We start from the raw sequence: 24,388 nt of genomic DNA, 5'->3' as shown, positions 1-24,388 counted from the left end.
TAGCTACTATACCTAGATAAGTTTAATAACAAATTTTTAAGTTTAGATATAATATTAGTAGTATAAATAGAAGTTGTTTAAAAGATATCGTACAAAGTTGATATACATTTCATTTCCATACGAAAACATACATTTACCACAATAAAGTTTACTTATTTAAAATATTTTTCATATATTAAATAAATTAGATAAAATATATAATAGACAAAATTTAATGATATTTTAGCCTCTTTTTTTATATAAATATATGTATATCTTAAAAATAGGTATCGATTAACGTTCGTATATTATTAATCTTATTACCTATTTCTTTAATGCTTTATACGCTTTATTCTACTGTAATATAATATGTATAAACTCCAACTCATCTCTGTTTATACAACATAAAAATCTAGGTCACTTTATTACAAATGGCTTTAATATAAAACACATCACGAATTGCACCCGCGACGACCATTTCAACGCCGTATTTTCGCATTAGATAAAATCTGATTTATCAAAAGCATTTAAAAGAATCCACTTTTAAAAAAATACCCACAAAAATAGGGTTAAAACGGGTTTTGGTTTCAAAAGCATCCCGGTAATCTTTATATCTTCATCGGCTCTTCGAATGGACTAATTTTAACCGCGGTTCTTCCCAACACTTAAGCTTAATGCCTAACTTAATTTTATGTACCGTACTTTGAGCTAATGAAATTTACTATGATTAAGTATTGCCATTTTCTTAATGGACTGAAATAAATTTAAGCAAGCGAGCCCAGCTAAATAAGCGAGCAACAACATTGAAAAATATCAGAGATTATAAGGGATTCTGTCGGACTTTACTTATTAATATCATAATTCAATTTATTTAATTGCATGTTTAATAACGTCGGAAAAATGTATATTTTAATTGGGTTGCTTCAAGCCAATATTAGTTCATTTTTTTTATAATAAATTCACCGTAACTCGTTTCCTTCTCATTATTTTTTTTATAAAAGTTAGTAGAAATTGCGGTCACGTAAGTGGAACGATAGATTGATCGATAGGGACTTAATTTAGAAGAGCTTTCTCTTGTCGCACGAAACCGTAGATTAATATAATATTTTAAATTACGTAATTACGTTTATTACGTCATAGGAAATTGAGTTGTAGTCCCATAGAATTTCTTTTTATAAAATAAAATTGGTCAATTAACTATTTTTATATTAGATTCTATTCAAAAAGTTCCCAAATATTTATATAATAAATAGTATTACATCTATACTGCTATTTATGACTTTTTGTTTTATATCTAAACATATTTTCAATGGCTCTGCGAACATTTTTCGTTCAAAATTATTTTTCAACAATTCCTATCACACACTTCTTCGCCTAAAAAATATTATTCGTATAGTTATCTAAGACATATGTATATATTTTATAATTATCTTGATTTTATATGTCATTATTAATTTTAAAAAAGGGAATACACAAATAGTGCTTTTTTTAAATGAACAATTCAAACAAATTTTCAATTAAATATAAAATATTACCATTTAATTCGATCGATGCAACATTTCCTATACAAAAAAATCAAAATGTAGACGATGTGAAAAATGGGCTATTGGAATATCTTGCAGCAAAACCTGCAAAATTTTTATCGACATTATATTTTAAATCATTAAAATAAACATTTAAAGGCGATTTTTTATGTAATTAAAATAAAAGTGTTATAAAAAATTCACTGTTAATTATTATTAATTAAAATGCATTGTCAAATAATAATAATACAAAATTTTAAATCACAATTGAGAAATTTAATTATACGATAGAGAAAACACTAAATAAAACCACTACGTGTAAAAAGTTAGTTAATTTTTAAATTCCATTTTTTGGTATTAAAATAATAAGCGAAATTTCGGTATTATAAATATAAGTCAATTGTATATAATATATGCGCAATTAATTTGTATTTAAGAATATATAGTGCGATTTTTAAGACAGTTGAGTTTTACAAGCAATGTATTGAATATGAATTTCAACACAAAACGAAAATTTTGCCTAAGTAAAACAGAAATAACAAAAAATGTATTGAAAATCATTATGAGAGTTTTTTGTTCAATTTTAGCTTTGCAAAATGTCAAAAGAGAGATTTTTTTACATAATAAATTATATATATACATTAATAAACATAAAAAAATATTGAATAAAAGTTCAGAAACCTTTTAAACACCCGTCATAAAACGTATTGTATGATATTTATAATATAATTATACATATTTTTTCATATATTTTAAAGTCGATATATTCAACAACACGTAATTTATTCACGTCAAAATTTAATCAGTAATGACATCATAATTTGAGGGGAGGGTTTGACCTAAAATATGACCATGCCTACTAAACACGCTATAAAAATATATAGTTAAAATCATATTATTCTTTTGTATAAAACATTTTAAAATATATACTTCAAAAAATATCTATCGAAACTCCATCAACTGTTATAATTTCTCAAAGCAATTTTAGCGCTTAGAAGTGGCTTTCGATGTTTTATTAATTTATAACACAAAAACTCTGGCAGAACTTTACATAAATTTACATAAAACGCACATAATTTGGCAAATTCGTCAAAAGCTATATACTGTACTGCCGCATAATTTTTAAAACGTAAATTTATTTAACGCTTTATTCAATTTTAATGACCCTCGATGGGCCCGGGACCCTTGATGGGGCTTTATTCGGATTCATGGTAGCGACTCGTGATAATTGAATATTATATTGCATATTTAATTAGCGGAAATTAGGTCCTATACAACATTGTTTCGTTGGAGTTGCGGAATACTTAAAATGAATTAATTATTTTGAAAACATTAAATATTCCAATTGTACAAAATTTTATGCTCCTACTATACATGAAATATGAAAGAAGTAATAAATGTAATATTAAAAATATTTCTTTGCATCATAATATTATTATTTCACTATTGAAAAAATAATATAAATACATAAAAAAAATTATATAATTAAAATAAATCAAGTAAATTAAAATACAAATAAAGGTTAAGAATGTATAAATTACTGCTGAGATAATATTACATAGGGAAAAACGAGATATAAAATTAATAAATTTTGTAAAAATTCAATCTTGTGTTTTTTTATATAATTGGTAATTTGATACCACAGCATAATATTTATTTATTTATTAAATTAATTTCAACATAAAAAAACAATATATTATTAAAAACATATGATTTAATATTCCGTATCAAAATTTGATTTAGAAAACAATATCAGTGTCAATCTAAAACCAAATTGCCAAAAAGTCCGTAAGATCTAAACTGTTAACCCACAATCGATGGGTTCAAGCCATGACAGCAGACTCGAATTAATTATAAAATAATATTTATTAAAATTTACTAATATTAAAAAAAATATTAAATGACGTAACTGCTTATCGTCATTCTTTTTTGCGTTGGGTAGTCAAACCAGATCGGCAATAATTTCTCCATCTCATGAATGAGGCATTAACGCTGCCTAGTTATTATGGCTTTAAATCCTGTTGATGCTTTCACTGCCTCTTTTACTCTAACTTTATCCTTCAAGATCGTCAAAACGGTCGAATGCGCAGGCTTTAAGTCACGTGCTATCGCTTCAACTTTTATACCAGCTTTATATTCGTTTATAATTTTCATTTTCATCTTAAGATTAATTGCTTTCCTTTGATTATTGGACCTTCTTTCAGGTAAAGTCATGCTCTTTCTTTTGCCGACATCTAGTATTATAGGATAGACAATAAAGTGCAAATAATATATATATAATTTAAGAGTAACTATGTGAAAAACATTGTATAATAGTGTTGGTTTGTATAGTAATATCTCTAAGACATTTTACAGCTGTAAAAAAATAGCAAGTTTTTTAGGGTGTTACAAATATATATATTATATTTTTTATGCATAGTTAGATTTTTTATTTTGTTGCAATCAAATTGAAAATAATTAAATACAATAAATAGAAAAAAAATAAATCAATTAAGCTAATAAATTACATGTTTAAAAATAATTAATTTTGACGTTCACCAATTCATTTTTTCTAAAGAAAGCAATTAACGGATGAAAAACCCTCAGTCAACACTCCCAACCCACTTTGCCACCCCTCACGTATTCCGGTCTGATTAAAGTGATAAATTAAAACCGTGAAAACGTCGTATAATTTTACGTTCGACGAACGAACATATAAAAGGATAATTGGCGAGAGAATATGGCCGTGGATGTTTGATGTGTCCAAGGGTTGTAAGGTCTAAGGGTGTTAAACGAGCGAGTGGCGGTCCACGAGGGTGAAATAAGCGCGTGTCGTGTACAGATGGCGTTACCTTTATGGCGCGTGTAAAAGGACCGCCTAGACCTAAATCTAGATTGAATAAGGCCACGATAGAAATCAAGATTTATATCGCCTGATTCGCGATTCGAAGAAGTCCTCAAATAAGTCTACGATATTTATAGCTAAGAGCCATTACATGTGCGCAATAAAAGTGAGCTAACAAATTGTTATCAAATAGTAAATCTATCGTAGCGACATGACAGGCGCTAAAAATACGTTATAACAGAGCTTGTAAAAACTGTAACAACAACATAGGGAATAAGTTATTTTAATCTATTAGATATTAACCAATTCAGTATTTTTATTTTTGACTAACACCGAATCCTTTATAAATACAAAATAATATTGAAATAATACGTTCTACATAGTAATCGTTCATTTAATAATCAAGATATATCCATGAGATAAGGAAAATATTGGAAATTCTAATCTATGATAATCGATAAAAATTATAATTATAAATTCATACTATTGCAATTCTACCACACACGACAGAAATGAAAAAACATTGGGATCTATGTGAGATTCGAAAACAGGTCTTAAGTCTGTCACTGATCTATTGTAAAATATTTTTTTAAATATTTATTTATTATTTTATTTTGTACAACACCTACATATTTATTTATATATACATAAAATTTGATTCAACTATGTTTTCAATTTCCGCTAACAAATTGCTAACAAAGGAGGACGTTGGCAGTTTGCTATCTCTTCGTGAATACACGAGCGTACCCTTCTCATCATGTTTGACCACAATCGTTTCGGTAGTTTCACTTTAGGTGTTCTTTGAATGTTTGTTCCTAATGTGTTGGACAAGTCAGATTTCACACGTCAGATTTCATACATATCGCACATCAAGCGGTCCATCGAAGATTGATGCACAAAGACCCAAGAGAGTATTTAGGGTTTTTAGCAGGCCAGTGGTTACGAAATATTTTTTTACGACCCAGCCTCATGGCGGCCATTTTGTTTTATATGACAATTTATACCAGGGTTCGGCTATCAATTTGATGTAATTTGGAGAACGAGCCGAGCTGGAAATGCCTTATATAAAAATATAAATATATAGTGAATATATGATGGACTCCTAAAAAGGAACCATTATTATATTATTTTAGTCTGCTATCTTTATTTACATTCTTAAAGCTTGTTTTTGTGTTGTTTATTTTACTAAAAACTTTTTTGCTATTTAGATAATTATTTAAAGATTTTTTAATAAATATATTGTTGGCCATAAATGTGTTATATTTTAGATTTTTTCGGAATATAATTTAAATATAGTATATAATTAAATACCCGGAAAGATATTACCCGTGCTTGAAATAAATATTTATTTTAATTGAAAATGCACGTCTTTTTGGAGCATTTGGAACTTTTAAAATAAAGCTATCAGTTATTGAAAATACAAGCAACCCTATGGTTATTATAATGTTTATCAAAATCCTAATGTTTTATTTATTTACATACTTTATTATGCGTTCATACAGTTCCATACTTTTTATACGTAGGAATGGAACGAAAGTTTGTTTGCTATCTCTTTCTTTCTTACTCCATTGCACGAGCGTGCAAGAAAGATGCACTACATAGTCCAGACCTTTTTTGATCTTGTGATTTATTTTTAGCAGTAATAAAGAACATTTGGTGGTTGCATCGAAGATTGAAAACGTGTTTCTATTGTATTTTTAAAATTAATAAATTTATTTTAACCCTTTATAAGGATATCGGACAGTAAAAGCGATAAATTAAAATAATGGCATAGGTAGAATGGACAATTCATCAGAAATGATGAATCGTGTAAATATGGAAGAACAGAGTATTTTTTGTGTATGTAATTTGTAATTTTTGTGAAATGTTGTTTATATAAAAATCTTAACCGAAATATTAAATTCTGTGATTGAAATTCATAAAACTGCTTAGTCACATATCTGAGTCTATTTTACACAATATTTAATTAAAAACATAAAAATTGGTTTATACCTCTGATGCACTAATGCAAAGAAAGAAGTTTTCACATTCGAGTGTTATGACATCATAAATGAGCCAACAACGATCGTTGTTAGCATTTCTCGCTAGTTTCACGAACTATATTAATCAAAAGGGTTCGGGATAGTAAAAAATATTCTTGTTGAGTAATATATAAATGAGCAAAGATGGGTAGAGAGATTTTTAATTATTTATTTATTAATTACAAGATTTCTGTTTTTTTTAAATAGAATTTTGATTGAAATCTAATTCTTATAATTAAATGAAATTTAATTGATAAAAAATCAATAAATATTAAATTATAAAAGATTTTTATTTATAAGAATTGTTTTAATAATTTATTATTATAATAAATTAAATATGTCATTAGTTTTATTTTATTTATAATACTATTTATTTTGAAGATTTAATTTTAAATTAATTCAGAAAATACGCCCAGATGTTATGGACATAGAAGCTGCCAGTAAAAATCAAATGTCCAATACGTGTGAGCAAAGGACTTGCTCAAAAGGATTAAACATATTTTAAAACTGAATAAAATTTATGGTTTGGATGATCCGTGCTTTTCAATTATTTAAGTTCTTCCGATCCAGCATTAGCCAAGATATTAGAGATATACTGTATAACAAGCAATACTTTAATGTTAATATAAATTTATGAGTTAGTTGCAGCACCTAAATTTACCTTAATTTAAAATAAACTTAGCCAAAATAAAACAAGTCTTAAAAAAAATTAAATTCTAATAGTTAATAGTTCTCTAATGTAGATTTTTAAATTAAAAAAACTGCTAATAAATACAATATAAAAAAAATAAGAAGGTAGGTTATTACAATATAAATTGACCCTTAATGCCAGTTGTAAGCACTGTTTAATCAAAAACGGTTGGTTTAAAGGCATTGAGCACGTAATATAATATAATATATGAATAGTGCAACGATCCTGCCAGCACATTTAATGGCTAGAATGTGTTTATTCTCTGAATGTCATTGAAAGCAATTTACCTTTTCGCTGTTAACTGCTGTAATTACTAATTCAAATTATATTCGCCACGATAAATAAGCAAGTCACAGGTAAATTAGACTTTCAGTGCTGCTAAAATTAACTTGTGTAATAAATAAATAATTTTCTATTTAGAAATATCACAAACGGAGCAATCCAAACTAAAAAAACAAATAATAATTAAATAAAAAACCTAAGTTTTATATAAGCTTAACCTAGTAGGTAGTCCCAAAATAGATCAAAAGAAATCAGATTTCAATGTAGATTTTGCTACTTGACCTTCTACAGCGATTGTTGTCGTACAATATTTTTAAATATTATAATATTAAATACTTTTATATTTATATAATGGTATATTCAACTTAAACTTAAATTAATAAAAACGACATTTAATATGGCATTACCTAATATAAAGGTTATGTAAATCTCCCATATTTTTAAATAGCTCTTATGAAAATCTATTTAAAAACATTGTAAACTCACTGAAAGAAATACAGCAAAATTTTAGGAAAAAACGTTTTAATTGTTTTGTCGAAAAAATGTATTTGTTTATACAAAGTTTCCACGTTTTTCTTATTATAAATTTGATAATCTATACTTAAGGCCGTTGATATGTGTTTTGTCGTTCTTTACATATATAATCAATAAATAAAAAATACAAGAAACACACATTAAAAGTTATATGTATATCTAAAAATACTCTTATTAAAATATTTCATTTAAAGATTCTTACATAGCATAAAAGGACAAAAATAAAATTTATTATTTTAATTCAGATAAACCAGGTAAAAAAAAAAAATTTAAAAGGTAAAGGAATATTTAGGTATTTGTTAGAATATTTGGATACTTTGCATTTTTGTGTATACACATTTCCCACAAATGTATAATTTACTTTGGGTAAATTTTAATCTATTTAATTTCGCTAAGTTTATACGAGCATGATAACCGTCTCTCATCTGCGGTAATCACCTGCTTAGGAATCTCAATACGTTTGTTGAGACAAATTGCTTTAGCGGCGCACTCAACACTATGCTTATTGGATTTGCTACACATACCAGCAACACGTACCGCCTAATAATGATACGTAATATAAATTCTGCAATAATAAATCTTACATTCAACGACACGAATCCCACCTCATTGCGAACAATTAATATTCCATCAAAGAACGCTGCGAGATAATTTATCAACGCGTATCACAACATTAATTACCTTCTAATACAACACGCATGATTTGACTATATTAACAAAATTAACAAGAAAAGCCTACTATGAATACACATTATTAAAGATATGCATCAAATTTGATAAAGAGGATGAATAAACAACTTGAAATACTAGGAACATGTCATGTCTTGTCATGTCTCTAGTACTTCAAAATTTTTTCAACAAGCTGATTTTGATTTAAGGAATAATTTTTAAAACAGAGTTGACTACCTTATTAATTTACAACATTATTAATTTTCGCTTATGCACAAATTATGACCTGATTAGTGAAACTAATTTAAAAAATAAAAGCATTAAGCTTTTGGGGTCGGTGCCGAGTGGTGTGAATTTGCAGTCAGATAGACGTCGAAAAAGCTCATTACATTTAATTTAATAAATACATAACTCACAAAATATTCACGGAAAAATATAGATGTCGGTATGAGGCATGTCCAAAAGCATGTTTGAATAGATGCAGTTTGTCGAAATAGTCGAGTGATTTTTCGACTCTTCGCTGTTTGCTATTTGCCAACGATTCTCTTTAGTTATTTCCATTTTATCGGGTGCTTTGCGTCGCCTACTGTGTAACTGGTACATATTTTATACAGGTCTTTCTAGATAGCTTTGACACATAGCAGATGAGTCCAATTGAGAGTCAATCGCAATAGCGTCTGACCATACATCTTGGCGAAAGCAAAATTCAAGATTCAATGTTAAGCAATTGTCGATATTTACTATAAGAGTCCGTAGAATATTACTATTTGCTACAATCTCAAGATTTGCAATATGTTTGTGTTCTGTACGATTGTTGAAAGATAAAGAAATGTCGTTTTCAAGTTTTCAATTATTTTAATTTCGTCATTTGCGTTTCATGTAAAACTTTTTTGATAAATTTGTTTAATTTAACAGTTATATATATTTTTTACTTAATACGCTATTTAATCAAAAAAGTTTACAATAATTCATTGGTTTTTATATTTTTATCGAATTTTTCGCTTCAATATGAAGACTGTGCAGAAGCTTAATTGCCATGGTTCTGTGTCTTTTCATACGAGTTAGCGATAAAAAACATAATGCTAGAAATTGTTGAACAACATATAATGTATTTATTCCTTTTCAAAAAATCCAGGTAATGAGAAATTTATTAAATTCGGACCCTTTTTTTAAATTACTTGATGAATGTGAGATCACTAACATCGTATTTACTTAAATAAGATTTTATATCTAAACCAGTATATCCCTATTTAATATGTATTTGCCAATTTCAAGCGTAATTAACAACATCCTTTGCGACCGTCTTCAAAGGGAATGATTGAAAAATTTACTTTAAAAATTAATTCATGTCTGTTCTGCCTCCATTAGATATACATATATTATGCTCTTTAATAAGTTTATAAGAAAGTGAAGAAAGTACATATCTTGATAAGAAATTAAGCTATGATAAAATACTAAGCATAAAATGTAGCTAGTATACTATTTCCTTGAAACATGAATAAAATAGTACTTTTCTGGTTTAATAATAAAAAATAGATTTAACCACTTAAACTCTAGCGACTCACTAGTGAGTCACTTGCTAATTATTTTTTTAAACAAATTACAGTGTATATATAAACAAAAGTAATAAGTAAATTTTTTTTAATTATTCAATACTATTGTACTAGCTTTATTTATCAATAAACCAAATATTTTATATTTATTTTCAAAAAGTAATACTGACGCGTACTAACGGTGACTAACTAAAAAGTCGCTGGCATTTAAAGGGTTAAAAAGTAGACTGTCATATATGCATTGACTTAAGGAATCAGAGGACTAGCTGAATTATATTTTTATATTTTGTGCTAAACAATGTAGTGTAATTTTTTGAACATTGCTACACATACTTGGATTTTATTTCGGACGTCGTTACTAGACAAGGGTTGCCAGAAAGAGGGAAGCGGCTGCTTTATCGTTCTTTTTTTTAAATTTTCGATCGATGCTTGCATAACTACACTTGGTGTGAGTCAAGATGTGCTCCTATGGGTTACAAATCAGAAGTAACTAATAGAAGTATTTGATAAAAGTAAATAATACAAGTAATTGATGCACCTATATGCACAAGTTAAGATGGAAGAGGTTGTTTTCTAGCTCTTCTCGACGTGCGTACCAAAAGTGACTTGGTGAAAAAATACAATTTGTTTATTTCCGTCGTTATAAGAATCGTAGCGTGAGCATTAAAGTTTGAACAGGTGAAAATTTGGCAGCACTGTAATCACATTTCACAGCCAGCTTATATGCATTGTTTTGTGTTTGTAAACGCAATGCATCTTTGCTCTCTTTAATCAATTTTTATCGAGATACTTTTGAATGTGGCGTAGTATTTGATAAAAGACAGATCTTGACACTGCTCAAAATATTGTAACCGCTTAACGATCAGAATCATATCTAAATACATGTTTTAAACTTAAAAATAAAGCATTAAAAGTTGTCGATAAAGTTAAATTGCGGCAAAAGTACGCACATTATTTTTGCGATATATCCCTTTTTTAAATATATACATTAAAATAAAACTGTCATATTGAATAGATTAAGAATTTAAATATATTATATATTTAAACTTTTACAAAATGCAGATTAGGAACAGTAATCTTAAAAAGGTTTTACTCAGCTAATTTACCATATTTTATATTAGACGTGCCGGAAATGATATTTTGCGATTAGAAAATCCACTTATTGAAGTCGAGACTCAAATAGATTTTGCAACCTTTTCGATTCCAGGTAGCCAATAAAGGATCAAAAATATTACAATGGCCAAATCACAAAAGGTAAAAAATTATTTTGCCATACTAAATAGTTCAATAAAAATGTCCGTAATATTGCCTACACAAGCATTAGGTTATTTCTATATAAATAATATTTCCATTGAAAAATTTGCCGGTTACCGAAATACCAGTATTTGTTAATCTTAATTGTATCATATCTCTTTTATTCGGATTCTTCTGGATATATTGCGTACACACAAAGATTGATCGAATGATATTATGTTATATATTGCAGAAGTATTATTGTTATATCCGCTATCTAAGACGTATTTTCGGAATAATTATTTTTCCCTCGATAATTTTCTAAGCTAAGTTACTTCGCAAGTATAGAGCTTAATGGTGTTTAATTATGGCTGGTATCGGATACAACCTTTCACGCAGTTTCAAAGCGACCTCCTACCCCTCCATGCCACGATTCGGATACGTAAATTTATTATGAATGGAGAATGGAAACCGCATTTTCAAGTTGTGCACGAAACTCAAATTTCGACTCGGCAAGGTATGGTTAAACAAAGAACACCGCAGACCCGGCCATGCTATGGAACATCTGTTAATGTTTTAACCGATCGTAGTAACAAAGATTACTAATTAAGTATTAAGGAACAGCGTATGTGTCTGTATATGCGGTTTCCGATATGTAATCAGAACTTAAGATTTGGTATAATGTGTTATTAATAAAGCTGGCAACCTGTTTATAAATACGATACTTAATGCCATTACAATTAGTAAACTTTCAAACCTAGCCAAATAATAATAGCAATCTTATATTGTGATAAGCTGGATCGTGTACACGAGGAAGTAAAAGAAGGAAGCTAAATAGTACAACACGAAATGCTAGTCCCCATATGGTGAAATTGACCCTCAATATAATTAAGGAACTTGGCTCAAAGGTTTAATCTCATTCGCCTTATTTTGCAAACTTTACTTTTTACTACTTTTTATTACGATCGATGCAATACTTCTTAGAAATAATATCAAAATTCAATTGATGTATAATAAAAAGGGGGCACGAGAAAATTTTGAATCAAAGCCTTCAACGATTCATGCTAATAGAAGTAAAAAATGACAGAGAAATGGGTGAAAGGTATATCTTTTAAAATAATAATATTTTTAATCTTTAACTCTTTAAACGCCAGCTAATAATTAGTGAGTCACGTGTTATTTCTCTCCAGGAGTCAGTATATCTATATGAAAATAAATAAATTAAGCTATTTACTAATTAAAAAATTGTATAAAACTAATTATTTTTTTTTAAATAATCAACAAGTAACTCACTGGTGAGTCACTAGCGTTTGATAAAAAAAATAGACAATCTAATTAATTTTTTTATTTAATTGATAAACGACATTTTTTTCGGGAGTATCTAATTAATTTATCTTTTCTAGGATCAATAGATAATTTTCTATATCTCACAATATGTATATATAATACATATATATGTATATATTTAAGTTGGATACTTAACGACGGTAAATACTTATGTGTATATATATAATAAACTTTTAATTAGTTCAGAAATTCAGAGTCAACAATATTGTCTCTCGAGCTTAATATTTTCAAAAATAAAGATAAACAATGAGTTATAATCAAAATGTTTTAATTAATTTCTTCGTATATTTTATATTTGTTATTGATTTAGTTAGAAGTGAATTTGTTAAAGTTATTCTAATAAATACAATCACATTTAATGTTTTTTTCAAGAATTAGTTCAAATATCAATTTATAAATTTTTCTAAATTGTATTACACTTGATAATATTAAATAGGACACATTTTTATTTATTATTATATTAATTTAAGAGGATTTGAAATTTAATTTTACTCTGAAAATAACCTGTAATGTACCTTACGCGTCGTTAATAAATATTTATTTAGGATTTTAATTATTAAGTACTTATAACCTTGGTTAAGGTAACGCTAAAAATATACTTTATTTTCTACGGCCTAAAAGCATAAATTTAAGGAGAGACATATTATTGCACTAATTTAATAATGATTTTATAATAAAACCATGTTGTCTGGGTAAATTTAATATTTAATAACAATTAAAGTATGATTGCTTGTTTACTTTGTCTCAAAAATATGTGAGTAATGAATGTTTTTATTATATATTTTTTTGTATTTTGTATTTTCAAAAAATATGAACATGGAATGGATTGCTACTTTCTCACTTATCTGAAACATAAATGGCCTCCCGATTTGTTTTACATGTAAACAAAAACTGACATATAACAATAAATTAAACTAGGAAATACACAAAAGAAAACAGTTGGAAAAATTCCGAAAAGAGTTTATTTTAATTTTGCAAGCTTTATTGTGGGTTAGGAAATCGATAAGAGAGAAAAACCATTCATATATAGATTACATAAAAAATTGTTTTATAAATTCACCTAAGAAACTTTTTTGAGAATTCAGAAACAAAGCATAAATTTTTAAAAAAATAAAGAATTATCTGAACGTAAAGGATAAAACTGTTAAAATGTAACCTATCAAAAAGTTGGATATGTAAAATTGTCTTCTTCTTTAATAATTTCTGCAGTCTTGTGTCGTAAGGGACACAGCTCAAATTTCCCTTTTTATCCACTAGGGATCCAAAAGAATAATTTTGAGATTATTGCCACTTAATGCCATTTGGTGCAAGAGTTCACTTGATGTATTTATATATGTTATAGTAAAGCTAGCATTAAAAGTGTACACGTCGGCTTTAGATAATATATATCATTTATACTAAAATATGTAACATAAATTAATTTGTATGTATTGATTATCTCTAAGTTTAATTTCCTAAGGAAAAATCAAATCTATACATTTTACACGACATTTTTCTTTCTCTCTTTCTGGGGTGAAAATAAAAGTTTTATACTCTAAGAGACGTCGTGAGTTCCCCAGAAAGCCTTAACTAAGTTTAACGGCATTATTAATGCTTTGCGTATTTGTATTCCAAAACCGCTCCACTTTGTATGGCTCAATTATGCGAGGTGGAAAAAAATCAAATTATTTCGAGAACTCGCTTTTGGTGTGCGCGGGAGCTTTTAAATTTTTCATATAAAAGCTTTAAAAATTGTAATCATTAATTTGAGCGAAACACGAATTTGCTTTTTGCGTAAGGGCGCCACAACGGAAAGCATGTTAATGACGCAGATTGATGTACCTTTATTTCGTTTCTGAGCCAACAATTGCGATTGTGGGATTGAATGTTTGTTCTTTTGATTATTCTGAAAGCGCTTAGTCTCTTATTGTAATTTACTCAGAAATGTGCTAAATACAATTTAATTGCTAATTGTCCACATAGCTCAAGTGTTCTTGGAACTTTGAATATATATAAATTCATATATTAATTTAAGCATTTTCACAATTTTATTAGTGAGTTGTAATGAATTATAGAGTACTATTAGACACATTTTACTAATATTAGAAGTCTGTAAGTTTTGAAAAAAAATATTTTATAGTTTATTTTATAGCTACGTATAAATATAATTCAGTAGTGTTTTAAAAAATAACTAAGATATAACTGAAGCAAAAATTTTGGAAACTTCCAATTTTCAGACAATTTTTGGTTTCGCCACTTAAAAGTAAACAATAGAATTGTGTTCAATAGTTATACAGCTAGAATTTGAACAAGTCAGGAAACGATTGTTGCCCTGCGGCCCTTGAAGAAATATTTAGCAGAGCAAACGCATTAATAAGAGAAAATAAAAGCTTTATTTAAGTAATTACAAACGCTTGCTCGGCGTGGGTAACACCTTTATTTGAAGTTATTGAAAAGACTAACAAACAACATTTATTTTCAAAAATATGTAAATGTGCAAGTGAAAATATAAACGACTCTTGCACGAATTCAAAATTGAACATTTCGAACAAATCGAACAAAATCGAAAATTTATCCAAAAAAGCGCTAGTGCCACAACAGTAATCACCTGGATACAGAGCATTTACCTTTTAGAACAGATTGTCTTTTAATATGTGTTTAAGTAAATTATATTCGTATATAAACGATAAGTCATGCAAATTGTGTTTGCAAAGATCAATGGGACTATATTTTATATTTTTAGATGAAGTTAAACGTACATCTGTGGCAAAAATTAATATTTTACTCTGTAAATGAAGCGAATTGCGATCAGTTTAATAATGAGTGAGAAAATCATGTATTCAAGAACAATAAAAGAGCTTCAAAAGAGTTTTTTTTGCTTTTAACCATTATGAACATTAATATATTATCATATTAAATAATTTTATATGCGATATTTTCTAAAAGCACAACCTTCTTAGAAATTTATGACCTTAAACGCTTAATGCATAAACACTTTTTTGAATAATTTATTTATTTATTTGTCTTGTGATAAAATTGCCAATCTACATAAATTGTTTTGATTAATTTAAATAAGCACAAACTTCATTATAAATCAGTGTTCATGCGGTCCATACCAATACTATTAAAAATTTAATTAATAATATGATATTAAATTTTGTATTTATTTTTAAGCATAACAATAAAACTGGTGAAATAAAAAGGCAACATATACGACAAAAAAGCATTTCATGAAAATAACTGCTGCAATTCCATATAACTTAAATTTTAAAGGCATTATATTAAAACTGCAACTACGTTATCATACTTTAATAAACTGCAAGAAATGTGCGGTATACAAAAATTAAGGACCTAAAAAATGTTTTTTTTTCCACAACAGCAATTTTGAAATATGGCTTTTTATTCATTAGTTAAGATAAATTATGTGATAACAAATATAATTTCTAAATAAAGATAATATGACGATGAATTTATTAAAGTATGTTTTGAAAGCGTAGCAGAAATAATCTGTCGCAAAAACTTATAAATACAAATAAATATGCTTCAACTGCTTTCGAGGAATTGCCAACAAATTAAATATAAGTACCGATTTACTTTGTTTCACTAAAGTACATTTTTTTCACAGATTAGTTAGATTTCGCTTTACCATCACAAGTTTAATAAAGTCACTGATGGTTGAATAAAAGAAAGAGTTGCCGATACAAAAAAAAAACGATAATTTTATATAGTATCACTGCATTCAGCATGAATAAATCGACGTTAAAAATGACAATATAATAAACAACGTCATTACCAAAATAAATTTAATAAAAAGCAAAAGGTTTAAGTCAGCATTAATTTCTGGAAACTTGCTACAATAAACTTGAATTTAAATAAAATATAATTATTGAATTGATTGTTAAAACAGCGTTGGCATTTGATATTAAACCGCAATTGTGACTGACTGTCTGAAAATATTAATATTAACATAATTCTCGTTGAAACACGCAGAATAAATTTATATTTTATAACATTGCTTCAAGAATAGGTTTTAAAATTTTAGAAAGCAAGAACGGCGTTTTTGTATATTTCTATTATCTCTATTTTGAGTTAATATCAACACATTACCTACGGATGTAGATATAATGTACAGATTTGCAATCAGATACGTCATTTTTAAAAATATTTATTCAAGTGTCTTATTTGAGTTACATAAGTTAATAACTGTACAATGAAAAAACCCGGCACTGTTAAGAATATGCATTGTTTATGACGTTTTATTTGAGAGAACGTTGATTTTTTCCGAATGAAGTAGATAAAAAGTCAAATTAACGAACTTTAGAAGAGCATCTTTTAATTAAACTAGATATCGAAAAAACAAGCTCAGCATTCAGAATAATATTATATCATCTGATGTGTAAAAAATAAAGTTGTAATCGATCCATTGATAATATGGGTTACACTGTAGTAAATAAATATTAAATTATATATGCAGCGCTTGACATTTTTTTGTCAAGCAATGCGGCGCAGAAGATCCAAAAGGTTTGACACCTCTGTTGTAAATATATAATATCCCTTACCAAGTGGTTTTGCTCAAAATATTTCCCTTGATAAAAAATTTTGATAACAACGCATTTTTAAAATTTTTAAAATATTTTTCCGACACGTACTGTTGAATCGATTAAAAAAAACACTAATTGTGCAAAAATTGGGTTTGAAAAACTGTATATTGTTAAAAAAAATCATTTGACTACCCTCGAAAAAGTGCGCCTCATTCTTATCATATATATACAATACACTTTTTAACCCATAAATACTTTTTTTTCGGGAAAATTCATGTATATGCATTTAATAAAAAAAAATTGCGGTCGTTAATTAATTTAATAAATTTGTTAAATTCAAGATTGGTATTAACCAGCATATGCTTCTACCCTATCAATAACAACTAAAACACGTATATATATATAAAACTTTATTAAGTACTAGGAAGGATTTTCGATCCAACTTGCGAAGATTATATTTGCTGGCTTTAGAACTTTAAGCTTCAGAGATTTAGAACCTTAGTATCAATGTTGTATATTATATTGTAGTAATTCTATAAGAATTAATCATTAGCAACAAAATTTTAACATTTTATTAAAAAAATTCTAGTGATTCATTAGCGATTACATTGTTTCAGTGTGGTGTATGATTTGGTCAGGAGGTGTAATTGTGCCGTATTTATTCGAAGAAGTAGCGGATAACGATGTAACTTTATACAAACTGGGTTTGTAAAACATGTGGTTTCAGCAAGATGGTGCTACATGTCACACAGCACGAGCCACAATTGAATTAGATTAGAGAAAGTTTCCAGACGATTAATCTCCTGAAGCGGTGAAATCGACTGGTTGCCATGATATCTAGATTTAACCGTGCCAGACATTTTTTTTGTGTGGAGTTATTGTGAAGTATATGTTAGGGCCTACAATTCAGTCTATTTAACAGGTAAATAAAAATATTCAAACAGAAAATTATTTATAATATCGCTAAAAATAGAATAAATGTGAAATTATATTTAATGAGTTTGTGTAACGGCTAGATATAGATAGCAGATAAAACATAAATGTTTTGTGATATCTAAAATAATGCTAAAAACATTATACATACTATGTTAAAAAAATTAGATCCAGAGCCACATGTTCTTGCAGTTGAATCGGTTTTTTATAAAAACCCGACCCCAGCTGCAAAGAGACGTTTATTAATTGTAAGCAATAGTATTATTTTAAAGTTATTCAAATAGATTTACTTTTAGTCAAATATATCACAATATTTACATCCCTTACATAAAAAAATAATTCATTACAGCTAGTGTTTTTAAAACCATAAGTTTTATATACCCATTATATGCCTTTTACAATACAATAAGTTCAGAAAGAAATCCAAAATCATGCTTATTGAGTCATTATTATATTATTGTAAATAAAATAATTCTTGAACTTCCTAGCTAAAATATGTTTATGTTTTAAAAATCTATCTATACGCACGTTTGTTTAATAAATAAACAAACATTACTTATATTAGAAAAATAAGTAACTATGAATAAGAACACTGCAATATTTTAGGATTATATCGTAAATATAAAAATAAAAATAAAATTTGGTCGAATTTTTACAATTAATACATAAAAAAATTATGATAAATGTCTGTCACTCAGTTACAACATAATACAAAATATATATTTTTAACATAGTATGCATAATGTATTTTCGATCGCTTTAGAGTTCACGCTTATCTAGCAGGCAACGTGTTTCATTTCGCATTATGAACGTGTTTAAACCGAAGCACGTATGCTGGACGCTTGATGAAATTGAAAAATAAAAATCTCATGTAGTTTTGATCAGTTAACTAAAATTCAGTCAAATGGTCCGATCTATTTGACGCAGAGCTGATTTTGAGATACGTGCGTATAAAACCCATCGAAACGTTCGTAATCGTTTGTCAATCTATGCGTTTTTAATCAATCATGTTTCTATATATCAGATACACAAAAGCCTACGAGGTAGTCCATAAGTCGTTTTTCTATTCAAATATTGAATATCCTTTTTGTATATAATATAATAGTACAGAATATACCTTTTTGAGCATTATATAGAAAACGATGTCACGTAAATGACTCACATTTTTCACTTCACAAGCACGGACTCTTTATATAGCATTTTCATAACAGCTCTTAATATCGCATGAATTTCTTCCCAAATGCTCCTGTATTATTACTATGCGTCGGCTGACGCACACAATATGATGTTCAGAACACATTTTATATACAATAATTATTATTATATAAAGCAAAATCTTTTAAAATACATAAATATGTACAAGCAATATTAATACTATACAAAAGCGAGTCAAATATAAATTAGAGGAAAAATTCAAAACCCAACATTATTGTACTGGAAATTAACAACAATAGCTATCTGTAAATTATCAATAGACCACCATCAATCAATAGTTGAATAAGGCTCAGAAGTTTCAGCGAATTAGAATTTTGGATTTACATTATGCAGACCTCCTACTTGAGCTGTCGCGAGTGAAAACTTCGAGACTATTAGTGATCTCTAACAGTACTAATCATTACTACATATTACATTTACTAATGCGGAAATACCACTAGACATCGTATATACTAATTGTGAAAAAGCCATCAATAAAATTTGTCATCGCTTAGAAGTAAAAAAATGGTTGAATTTTGGTTGCTCAAATGATCAAACTCGATAGTTCTTAAGTTATTTGCGCAATTTTAGACAGTTGAATTACACTCCTGCGGGAGTTCTTTAAGGATGCAACCTAGTCCTCTGCTTTACTCGTTAATCATTAATACAAATGTGCTAATTTAAAATTTATCAATGATTTATAATTGTTTAGACGCATTCTAAAATTATTTTGCAGCACATAGAACAAATTTACTAAATATTTGCATTGCTAACATAAAGGCCAAAATTATAAAAAATTTAATAAAAATATAATGAAACATTTCATTGAACGCGAAAATTATAAATATATTATAATTTCTCCACTGACCATCAGTGGTCTACGGACCACCAGTTGGCGACAATGTCATTTAATTTTGCAACATTCTTGAATATACATTTTTAATTTGGAATCTCTGTGTAATCAAGTATTTCCTCTTAATTAAAAAAAATCAGAAAGACCTTTATAAACAAATATTTGGTTATCATCCGTTTTTGTATATCAGTGCCTTTATTTATAAGCGTTAAGATACAGTTGTTATGCATTTTTTAAAACTACTAAAGGATATTTCGAGTTTCTAACTTTAAGAAGCGCGACTTGCCGTTAAAATTGGTCATAGTTTATTTTTATATTACATATCTTGCAACAAACTATTGTTTTTTTCCGAACTCTAGTAGAAAAATTAGCGGAGGTATGATGTCCAGTAGATGGTTCTCTGAGGTTTCGTAGTCTGTCGATGTTCCTCTCTCTGTGGCACGTTCCTCTTGCTGTCCGCCGATCGTTTTTTGAAAACCATAGTATCATAGGCTTGGAAAGTTATCTAATGAATCATGACCATGCAGCGACCATTCCGCTATTGTTGCAATCGTTTCGACCAACGAAGTATGTTGGTCGAAAAAAAGGTCGAATTGTGCAACGGGCTAAATGTTAACGATGTTTTATTTATCGTCCGATGGTGTATTGTTTCCGCAACCGTTACGCAACAAAGAAATGCATTTTTCTGCATCGGAGTGTAATTATGACGTGTTTACTTGTTTCCTTTTTTCTCCTTGGCTATTGTGGTGGTCCGTTCAGTTACAGTATTTTGTCACATCCTTATAATTACTGTGTTTACAGTGATTATGTACGCGAGTTTATAGAAGAACCTAGCTTTTCTCGTGAAATATCAGTTTTGGGTTCCGGATTTCTTATTTGAATCACTGTCACGTCCTCCTCTGAAGCTCGTTAGAGACAACATCTGCACCAATCGACTAATCTATGATATACCTTATATCTCAATACTTCTGAATACAATTTAAGAATAATAAAAAACGCAAGAATTTAACAAAATATCATTTTTTTATTACACAATACTACAGCCATTTTAATTACTTGATTATTTAAATAAGTGATTAAATAACTAGATAACATTTATAAAATATATTATTTAATTATAAATATTTTTTTAATTTTTAAAAATATTTTTAACAGATATCTCGCAGCAACGCCAGTGTGGTTTTACTCGAAGGCGTGGAAACGAGCGCCTCAGGTCATTACTCCTGCGAAGTGTCTGCAGATGCTCCATCGTTCCTGACTTACGTGGCCTACGGTACGATGGACGTAGTCGGTGAGTGTTTTCTTTTTATCTTCCCTCTTCCTCAGCATCCCAAAATTCTCTTATAAATTATGCAAACGCGCCCTAATAGGTCGTTTCGAGCCGATATTTGAGTACGCGTCCTAAACAAACGCAAGATTGGACGAGACACAGTGAGCCGAATCAGAATGTAAACACAAAGTTATAAATTAAGATTTAATTCTCAAATTGTTGAAACAAGACGATTCTATTACGCTAATTGTGTACTTGGGCGAATCTTTTAGGTCAATTTATATACAAAATAAGGAATGGATTGGTACATAAGTTTAAAATTAGCTTTCTCCTACCAGTACATCGATAATCTGTAATAATACTATTTTATCAAGTTCAAAATGTAAATGTGCTCATAGATATAGGCAAAAATCTTTATTAATCAAAGTAATTTAATTACAAATAAATCATAAATTGTGTTTTAGATAGGAGTCCTATTAAAACTATGATATATTAATGTTATATTAATGTTTATAAAAATATACATCTGAATCTTATTTAAAACTTTTTGTGTCCAAATTGTAATGTTTTGATTATATGTTACGTTAGAAACAATGTCAGATGTACATAGTACTGTATCTTTCTAAATATCCCCAGTGTGAAGTATTTAAAATTCTGATTTCATCCCACTGTGTCTCAACGCCGTCTGGTCCATTTAAACTTTGCCTCGCGCTAATTACAAACATCCTCTGTAGATTTACTTCTTTGTATAATCATATACCTAATATCACTGCGTAACGTTGTTAACTGAAACGTGCGCCTTTAAAGAGGTAACGTAACGCAAAACGCATTAAAAGCCTCAGAACTAAAAGCTCGTCTTACTACGGAAAATTTTCACAGTTCCGCGTTTTACCTTATACAAAACAACATTTATAAATACACGATAACTTATGGGTATTTTTTATTTCAAATTGTTTTCAGACATTCCGATTCACAGGCCGGTCATTACGGGAGTGAAGCCAAGGTATCCAATAGGAAAACCATTACGAGGAAATTGCACCTCGAAACACTCCAGGCCCGCAGCGAACCTCACCTGGTACATAAACGGTATACAGGTAAATAAATTTTTAATTTTACACTCTGAGCCTATCGCCGATCTCGCCCGTTAACGTTTAATTGTTATTGTTCGACATATTTTATTGTTATGTTCCTCAATATACACGCTACTACAACTGTATTATTATATTTATTACCGTTGAATATTTACACTTTCTTACAGTGTAATGCGCGTTGTGTTTTATATACACGTATAAATTAAGGGTACCATGAAAAATTTATTATATGTTAAAGACATAATAAAATATTGTTTTTGTCATTATCTACGTTTTGAGAATCAGATTATAAATACGTTTTAGAGGATTAGCGGGACTGAGTTCGTAACCCTGCAAAATTCAATCGGGAAGCAAATCAGGCCCAGAATAACGTCTTAAATTTAAGATCTGAGTGCATAGTTTTCTTGATGGTCAGTACTGAAGACCAAGTATAAGAAGAAAGCAACTGAGCGGGAGGCGAAGATGATTACTTGAAAACAGGACAGAAATATTGCTTGAGACCTTCAGCAATATTTTGTGAACCGTCCAAAGTTTTTTTGCTTTTCGGCATTGATTGAGCAGCGCGTTTAGTTTTAATGAATTTGCAATACGCTTTGAGATCATTATTTAAAATAAAATTAAGTCAAATGTGAAAACCTTTGAAACATCGCAGCAAAAGTTTGTACTTTAGAAATATATCTTAAACATAATAATTTTTATGAAGATTTTTACTTGGTCTATCTGAATGACTAAATTTATAATTTTTAATTTTGAGAATTTGTAATAAAATATAATAATTATATGTCAAGTCTCATGTTTGTATCATATATAAACACCACGCTTCGTTGCTTCGTTGTTATTTTTGACTTTATTGTGTTTTGACGATAACAAAGTTAACGACAAACAATTGCTTGTTATTATTTTATTAAATATCTGTACTGTTTTTTTTTTTCGTGTAACCTGGTCTTAATGTAAACTTGAACTTTTGTTTCTCCGAACTACTACGTAAATTGTCGTACTTCCAATTATTATTACTGATCATACTAAATATATTAATTCTTATTTTAACCACGAATTTCGTAAGATCATATATCACAGTCCTAAAAATATTTTTTCACAAATATAATTATGTGATATTTTTATCGTTTATAAAACGGTTTGGACATACTTAAGAGCATCTGGCATATCAAAAATCATTTAATATGCAAACATAATAAACATATGTTTTTGATATATTCAGCAAATAATTTAACTGAATTTTGAATATATCAAAAAAACTATTTTATATATTGACTACATAAATACGTCATCTAATGTGAAAAAGCCTAAGTAAAAAGGCGTCTTAAAAGAGTAATAAACCATTTTTTTAAATAGGTTTATATTGCAGATTTTTTTGCATTAAAACCATAGAAATCACAGCTGATAATTATGCTTTTAAGTCTTGATTAAAAAAGAACCGCCTAACGTCTTCGAGTAAATGTATTGTAGGAAGCTATTGCGTGTGTGCTCGAGAATACTTGGAAATGAACACGAATAAACCCTAAGGCTTCTTCTTCAAGTAAACTTATATAATTGGTAATTTGTTAATTAAAACATAAAGTATAAATTGAAACATAAATAATCAAAGTTATTCTGATTTTTGTTTTGCCCTAAATAAGTTCATAAAAATAAAATAAAGTCGTAAAATATAGAGTGAAAACAAACCAATAAATTTATAAGCAAACTTATCCATAAATCGTTTGTTTGATCGACTTTTATCTTCGACGTGAACTTTATTTTTCTAAAAGTATCACAGAATTGATGTTATAATTTTTTTAAACCCTCCGGGTCCTTAGATTATCCGTAAATAAAAATCTTGACATTTAAAATTGCAAAATACACCCTATTATATT

The 24,388-nt window shown here is 28.2% G+C and overlaps 1 protein-coding gene across 1 annotated transcript in view; it reads left to right on the top strand.

Moving 5' to 3' along the window:
- LOC148238894 (uncharacterized) overlaps positions 1–24,388 on the top strand; it is an 82,871-nt gene that overhangs the window by 31,407 nt on the left and 27,076 nt on the right. The window contains exons 3-4 of the mRNA XM_088188057.1: positions 21,312–21,447; positions 22,387–22,520. Of these exons, the coding sequence (XP_088044183.1) occupies positions 21,312–21,447; positions 22,387–22,520 (270 nt within the window). The remainder of the gene's footprint in view (positions 1–21,311; positions 21,448–22,386; positions 22,521–24,388) is intronic.

This window comes from Plectrocnemia conspersa, unplaced genomic scaffold (assembly GCF_051122295.1).
Source record: "Plectrocnemia conspersa isolate PC_06_02 unplaced genomic scaffold, ASM5112229v1 ptg000001l, whole genome shotgun sequence".
Classification (NCBI taxonomy): Eukaryota; Metazoa; Arthropoda; class Insecta; order Trichoptera; family Polycentropodidae; genus Plectrocnemia; species Plectrocnemia conspersa.
Note: the sequence above shows the minus strand (reverse complement) of the source record. Positions and strands in the feature narration are given on the sequence as shown.